This window comes from Anopheles coustani, chromosome X (genome assembly GCF_943734705.1).
Source record: "Anopheles coustani chromosome X, idAnoCousDA_361_x.2, whole genome shotgun sequence".
NCBI lineage: Eukaryota > Metazoa > Arthropoda > Insecta > Diptera > Culicidae > Anopheles > Anopheles coustani.
Genome location: NC_071290.1, coordinates 12,299,485 through 12,307,017, shown reverse-complemented (window position 1 = coordinate 12,307,017; position 7,533 = coordinate 12,299,485). Strand labels below are relative to the sequence as shown.

The 7,533-nt window shown below is 48.3% G+C and overlaps 1 protein-coding gene across 1 annotated transcript; it reads left to right on the top strand.

Annotated features, from left to right (window-relative positions):
- The first annotated feature begins 637 nt into the window (after positions 1–637).
- LOC131268842 (splicing factor 1) lies at positions 638–7,237 on the top strand. Its single transcript, XM_058271126.1, has 6 exons — positions 638–803; positions 898–1,421; positions 1,516–1,701; positions 1,822–1,897; positions 4,192–4,344; positions 4,860–7,237. The coding sequence occupies exons 1-6, from the start codon at positions 679–681 to the stop codon at positions 6,136–6,138; spliced, it is 2,343 nt and encodes a 780-aa protein (XP_058127109.1). The 5' UTR covers positions 638–678; the 3' UTR covers positions 6,139–7,237.
- The last annotated feature ends 296 nt before the right edge of the window (positions 7,238–7,533 follow it).

Below are 7,533 nucleotides of genomic sequence, written 5' to 3'. Positions count from 1 at the left end.
TCGACGAAAACCGGGGACAGCCTGTATATAAAATCCCACTTTGTTGACAGATAAAATCGGACAGAGCAAAAGCGTGATATTTCCCTTATACGCACACTCTACATATGAACTACTCTCGCAGGTAGCAGCGCAACGTTTAACACGAGATTTAATGCTCTGTTCATAGGTTCCATCAGAGTTATCATTGACTGCAGGTCTACACGGCGCTGCGACTTTCCTGCGACCGTGGTTTCTGAGACTCGGGGTCCACACTACAGCGCGACGTCGCTTGACAGGCGCTGAACTCCATATAAAAAAAAGCTTGCGCGATGTCTCGCGAATCGCGCTATGTTTTTTTTGCATGGAGTTCAGCGCCTGTCAGGCGACGTCGCGTTACGCGACGGTGCAGTCTGGAAAGCGTGAGACACTTTTGACATACGAGATGGCCGACTCAGGCTATTTTTTGATTACTTTGACACTTCTGTGGTCGCAATGAAAGTCGCAACGCCGTGTAGACCTGCGATGAGCTTTGTTCGTAGGGCAGCCACGCAACGTACGCAGCCATCGGTGTTTGTAACGCGACCGCAGCCCATGATTTCTTCATTGTACGTCATTTGGTGTCGCCATAGTACGCGTAAGTACGGGATTTCTTAAGAAATACACTTTTATCAATCATAGCGAAGAAGAAAAGCGCTTGCTATGACTTTTAAACCTAAATCCAAGGATCGTGATCGCGAACGCGATAGAGATCGTGATGGTGGAAAGTCTCGAAGTAGCATGAGTGGTCCAAGTAAGTCTCGCGATAAGGAGCGTGAGAAAAAGAGGTATGGATTTTTTTTTTCCGAGAACCACCTAAGCGCGTTTTTGCGCAGTCGTGTTGATTTATAGGTTAACCATGCCTATTTGTACCTCGCACAGCTCGGACAATAAGGAACGCCAGATGGATCGTGGGGCTGGGAGTTCTAAGGACCGCCATCGCAGCCGTTCCCGAGAGCGCAGCAGCGAGCGGAACCGGGATAGTGGGCGCAGCAAGGATAAGCGAAGGCACAGTCGCCCACGGGAGGATAGCCGGGAGCATGACCATCGGAGGCGGGATCATCACGAAAGACGCAGCCGCAGCCGTAGCCGGGACCGTAAACACCGGAACCACGAGAGGGAGCGACACCGTTCGCGTGAACATCATGACGCCGACGTTAGCCGAATGGCGGAGCGGCCGCGTCAACCGAGCCTAGAGAAGGAATACGATTATAAGGGCATTGAGTTCACTCAAAACGTTATGGCATCGATGATGCTTACCGCATCGACAGCAAATGATTTTGCCAAATTATTAAATAGTTATAACCAACAGCAGCAGATTCAGCAGCAGCAGCAACAGATCCAGACACAACAAGCACTCTTTGAGATGCATAACGAAAACAGCTGTTCCTCCATTGGATCAAAAGGTAACACTAACATCACTGTTGCTATTATCAAAGCACCTGTCCTTTAGCTCGAACGGCAAATGTTAAATCCTTTCTGTCGTTTGTTTTATGTTAGGAGAAAACAATGCAGCATCCGCAGCTATTACGAGTGGGCACAGTAGTGGTGGCGAAGGGGAAGCGGCTCGAAAGCGTAAAAGGAAGTCCCGTTGGGCAGGTGGTGATCACGACAAGACATTCATTCCAGGAATGCCTACTGTTCTGCCATCAACATTGACTCCCGATCAACAGGAAGCGTATCTGGGTAAGAACATCGATTAAAGCTATGGTTTAAGATGATTCCGCATTTAGTGTAAGTTCTTAATCCTTCATCGAAGGGGTCTATGCCACGAACTAATACATCATCTGCTTCTTTTCATTACAGTGCAACTACAGATCGAAGAGATCAGCCGCAAGTTAAGGACGGGTGACCTCATGATTCCACAAAATCCGGAAGAAAGGTTAGATCTTGTTCTTGCCAATGTAACTTCCCACTTCAACATCTTAAATTTTATATCCACAGTCGTCGAAGGGGCTGGGGTTGTCGACAGTATTTTCTTAACCTTCCTGAGCATATTCTCATATGTTCAAACGAATTCTCTGTTGCTTTTCGAGAGTTTAATTTTCACGTTTCATCAACTAGAATATGGTCTCCATCGATTACCAACGCTAACCCATTTAATTAATTAGGCATAACAACTTTTTGTCCTTTAGGGTGTGTTCAATATGAATTAAAAATCCATCCTACCTTTCAGGTGTACCCACTCCCCCACACCTTCCGTCAATCCGCATGCCCTTTTGTTACTTTGTTAATGGGCTAAGATTGCCTTTTGAAAAACCGATAAGTTTGCAAATTTGTCATTCAGCGTTTCCTCTCGTTTCGTAACTTCACCGATCTGTTAGGATCTCTTTTACTTTGTTTGGCGTTGTCGATTTAAAACGATGAATTTATACAAAATACCGTGTGCTCTGCTCTCGCCCAGTGGTCACACGCGTTCAGTTTTAGACAAAATAATAGGATTCTATCATACGAACGATAAATAATAAATTTTGCGAGCTTTTTAATAACTAAACCAAAATCAATGAAGCAAAGGTTTTGAAGGTGTGAAAAATGCACTTGAAAAACTGTTTTAAGTTTCGTCTTGTCATGTTTCTTGTCTTTCCATTATTTTTCAAAAAGGTTAAGATCTTACTCGAGACGTATGAGAGCACTGTGATTTATTGCTTTTATAAAATTGTTGTTTAAGTGAGGTTTTCTAGCGCGGGAGGTTTCGGAAAAGGATATGTTTTCGTATCGAAATAATAATCTAACACAGTCAAGGAATCCTCCGACACAAGCACACACACAAACACAAATCTGAATGCAAACAAACAGACGAAGAAAAATCAATTGCATACTTCAACTCGTTGTAGCAACAGGCATCTGTGTGTCCCAAGTGGCAAAGCGTATGCGCAACCCAGCGCGACCCAATCTCCCTCCGTCCGGCATGTCCTTCGTCTTCCAGCGGCTCTCAGCAAGTAAAAACAAACAAACAGAATCTTACCAAAAACGAATCATCCTGGAGACACGGCAGAACCTACCTTCTACGTGTGAACGGTTTATTAATACAGGAGCTTTAGGAAAAGGACGAGCGGATGGAGCGAACGCGTGTATGCTGGGCGTTTTGTCTGTGCGTGTGTGTGCGGTTGTGGTGTGTACGTGTATGCGTGTATGCAGATGTGTGACAGCATATGAACGAAGCTGAACTGAAAACACTCGGAACACAACACCCGCATACCACCCCTGTGCTGTTGAGCGTCAAACGCATCACATGAAGTGCAATATCGGAAAAAATGGATCAGAGCAGAATGAAAATTAACATATTCCTTTTTCTTTTCTCTTTTCTTAATGAAAACTATTCTCGTTTGTAATCCCCGACCAGGCGATTTAATCTAATACTTTTTTTAACTACATTTTAATTTATATTCAAAGACCTTCCCCCCCACAAAGGCGCAAAATGTCCAAAGACAGCCCGCGACACCAAAGGTGTAAGATAATGGTAGAGAGAGAGAGAGTGAGCGAGCGAGCGGTGCGCGTTTGCTTCGGTGCAGACAAACGGTTTTGTGACCGTTGTTGGTGTTGTTGGCCAACCCAATAGGTAACCACGCTACCCTCCCGCCCGACTCATGCAGCAAAGACCGCCGCCCCTCCCTCCTGTCGCTGTTTTTTCTGTATTTTTAACGCTGCAATTAATAATGAACCAATTAATTATTTTTTAAAGGATACCGATCGTTGCGTGCGTGCGAAATCCGTGTGTACCAAGCGCATAAAGTAGCCAATCGCAAGCAAACCCAATGTCGCCGCGCGCACGTTCGCTGCCCGAGTATATAATGTCGCACTTGCCAATGCGCTCGCTAATAACTATGATCATTTTCCAGCACACGAAACCAGGCAAATCGCGTGGAATACCAAAAAGAAAAAATAAAAAAAAAGATCACCAGCGAACACAGGGATAGTAAAAAAAAAAAAACCAAACAAACTCAAGAGTTGTGTTGCACAGAGGAAACAATGCATGAAAAGAACATACATGCGGGGTTGTTCTTCTCGAAGCCGAGCCCGGCAAAATCCGGGCGTCCATCACCTTGTCGCGGCGCAGGGTGTTGGTGGCCACTCATGAAACAAGAAACCGAAAAATGCGGAACCACTGCCCTACGCAAACACTAACGCTGTTGTTTTGTTGCTTTTTAACCCTCTCTTCAATCTCGCAACGCACAGGTCGCCATCGCCGGAACCGATTTACAGTAGCGACGGCAAGCGGTTGAATACCCGCGAATTTCGCACCCGCAAGAAGCTGGAGGAGCAGCGCCATCAGCTTATCCAGCGCATGCAGTCGCTCAATCCGGACTTCAAGCCTCCGTCGGATTACAAGTAAGTCTTCTTGACTGATTTTCCCTTTTCAGGCCGAATGCTGGATTGAAAGCCCCTGTTAGCCAATGCTTTCCATCGATTATTCAAGTGTGTAAAGCTGTGTAATGCTAAGCCAATTTAGCGGTTCCTTCATCTGTGACACTGGTTTTTCGATCATTCTAGTGGTTTTATGGACATGTTGTGTTTTATGGACCTGCCCCGTTAAGGGCTTACGACAGTTTTTCCCTGTGCGTACGTGGATAGTCAGTCCTCTCGTACAGGGGAGGGTCCGGTCTCGGTTGGGATTCGAACCGACGCCGTCGAGGTGGCGAGCCCCGGCGCTAATGGGCCGGTTTTCTAACCGGTGCTAGCGCTCGGCTGTCGCGGACCTGGTATTCTACGTAAAAAGCCGTATGTAATGTAGCTAGTTGAAGAAATATTCAAATTCAAATTCAATTCCCCCCGCTACGATTACGAGAGTTTACATTGGTAAACCGGTAAATGTGACTGAATTCTCATCGTTTCTCTTTCGGCAGGCCGCCTGTTATTCGCGTCAGCGACAAGGTGCTGATCCCGCAGGAGGAGCATCCGGACATCAACTTCGTCGGGCTGCTGATTGGACCGCGCGGTAACACGCTGAAGGCGATGGAGAAGGATACGGGCGCGAAGATTATCATCCGAGGCAAGGGCTCGGTGAAGGAGGGTAAGGTCGGGCGCAAGGATGGCCAGCCGCTGCCGGGTGAGGATGAGCCGCTGCATGCGTTCATCACCGCCAGCAACCCAGAGGCGGTGAAAAAAGCGGTCGACCGCATCAAGGATGTGATCCGGCAGGGCATTGAGGTGCCGGAGGGCCACAACGACCTCCGGCGCATGCAGCTGCGCGAGCTGGCCCAGCTGAACGGTACGCTGCGCGAGACGGACGGGCCGCGCTGCAACAACTGCGGCTCGAACGAGCACAAGAGCTGGCTGTGCCCGGACAAGCCGAACATCACGAACAACATCGTCTGCTCGGCGTGTGGCGGCACCGGGCACATTGCGCGGGATTGTCGCAGCAAGCGTCCGGGCCACGGTGGCCCGCCCGGCTCCACCGGTAACAACGTGGCCACGAAGATCGACGAAGAGTACATGAGCCTGATGGCCGAGCTGGGTGAAGCGCCGCCACAGCATCTTGACAATGGTTACGCCAATGGCTACCGACATGGCGACGGTGGAGGTGGCGGTGGCAGTGGCAGCGGCAACTCGCGCGGTTCCTACAATCTGTTCGAGTCCCGCTCAGCCCCGCGCCCCCTCATGTCCACACCGCATCACCCGCCGTCCCTGATGGGAAGCAATTCGCACGGTGGCCATCATAGCGGTGGTGGCAACAGCAGCGCCACCAGCAGCACCAGCAACAGCAGTGCCGGTAGCAGCGGCAGTGGCGCCGGCGGTAGCGGGCACCAGTGGGGTCACCAGCAGCACCATGGTACCGCTCCGATGATGCCGATTCCACCGGTTCCGCCAGCGCTGCCGACACCGCCACCTCCACCGCCCGGCATGCCCTCGCTGATGCAATGGGCCGCGCCCCAACCACCGATTCCATCCGGATCGCCGAGCGATGCGATTCCGGCTCCACCTGCTCCCGCCACCCCACCCGGTGGACATCTCTACGGTGGCGGTTGGTCGGCGGGGAAAGCAGCTGGAAGCAGCTGGCCGCCGCAGGCTAGTGGTTGCTTTATTCCTCCGCCACCCGGGCCGCAGCCCCCACCACCACCACTAAACAGTGGTGTAGCGTCACACATTCTCGCTCCACCCCCGCCACCACCACTCTCCTCTTAGAGAGGAGGAAAGAGAGAGAGCGAGCGAGAGAGCGACGCACGTGGAGACAAAACAAGCCTAAACAACTCGATGCCCTCTCGCTCGCTGCCGACATCACGTGCGTCGGTATGCAATATGTGGAAAGATGGTACCGCTCTTCCGATACACCATTTCACGTCGTATCCTAGGAAGTAGCTGCCCATCGCTTTCTCTCATGCTGGCATGGTCTTGTTTACGATTTGTACTCACGCCACCAGCGCATTCGTACAGTTATCACATGCCCACTGGCGTGTGCATTCCTCCTGCACCATACACCCGTTTCCGGTCAGGTCCTTGTACAGTAATTGACAGTTCAACTACAAGATCCAGCAGCATTCTTTGTAAATCACACTTTCTTTCACGCCAACGAACGTGAAAGTTTACGCTGACGTGAAAGAGAGTGTGATCTATAAAGAATGTTGCTGGATCTTGTAGTTGATCTGCCAAACCCTGTTTAAAGAACGAACTCAACGCAGTCGTGATGGGCTGCACCGTGTGGTGGATTGGGTTTCTCTCTTCCCAGGCATCTAAAAGGCGTACATTCTTAGCTGCAGTTTCAGTGGAACAAGACAAGATCATGTGTGCGGACTACATATAGTGCTAGTTACCTTACCGTTTTAACGATTTGCTAACGTATTTTTTATTCTTTTTTTCCTAACCTAACAATTTGCAGCCTCTTATATTAATTCAAATTTGCAATCACGCAGCATCGTCTAGACACAGTCGTATAATGAACGTATTTATACATACATAACGAAAGCAAGGCGTACAAACAAACCGCCGGTACATTTTAAGCTTTTCTCCCTCCCCCTTCCAGTTTTAATTCAGCAGCTTTTTAGGTATTTGCAATATTATAATTCTTATCCAACCGATAATAATGTCCCAGCTGCGAAACAGTAATAATGAACCATCTTTCAAATAAATATACATATTTTAGGTCCGTACAAATGACCAATATAGTGTGAATAGTGCGCATGAGTGATTCGCGTTGTTCTTTCCGTACTGATGACAGAAGGTTCTTGTGTTCGTTTAAATTAGTTTTCCTTCAAGCATTAGAGGTTTTCACTCTAGTTCTTCAATTTATTTTTTTTCTTTGGCATCGTTCTTTATACACCGAAACTGAAGCTATACTAAGCGATGTAATGCAATGTTGGGAAAGATATTTTTATTTAGTTATATTCATGTCCGCCACTCAGGGCTCTACGAGAAATAAGAAACGGGTGATACAAAGATTTGGTTATATTCTAACAACGTTCAGTCTTTATCCAATTGTTGGTTCTTGAACCTAATCGAGGTTCATGAACTCGTAGTCGGTTAAGAAGATGATTTCAACTTTTAGTAGCTTAAATATGAACATCACTTTGGCCTTCTGACAAC

Bases quoted from the DNA above. Each gene is read 5' to 3' on its own strand.
- LOC131268842 (XM_058271126.1), top strand. From the start codon at position 679: ATGACTTTTAAACCTAAATCCAAGGATCGTGATCGCGAACGCGATAGA. The intron at 1,422-1,515 runs GTAACACTAACA...GTTTTATGTTAG, and splicing joins TTCCTCCATTGGATCAAAAG to GAGAAAACAATGCAGCATCC. The intron at 1,898-4,191 runs GTTAGATCTTGT...CGCAACGCACAG, and splicing joins CCACAAAATCCGGAAGAAAG to GTCGCCATCGCCGGAACCGA.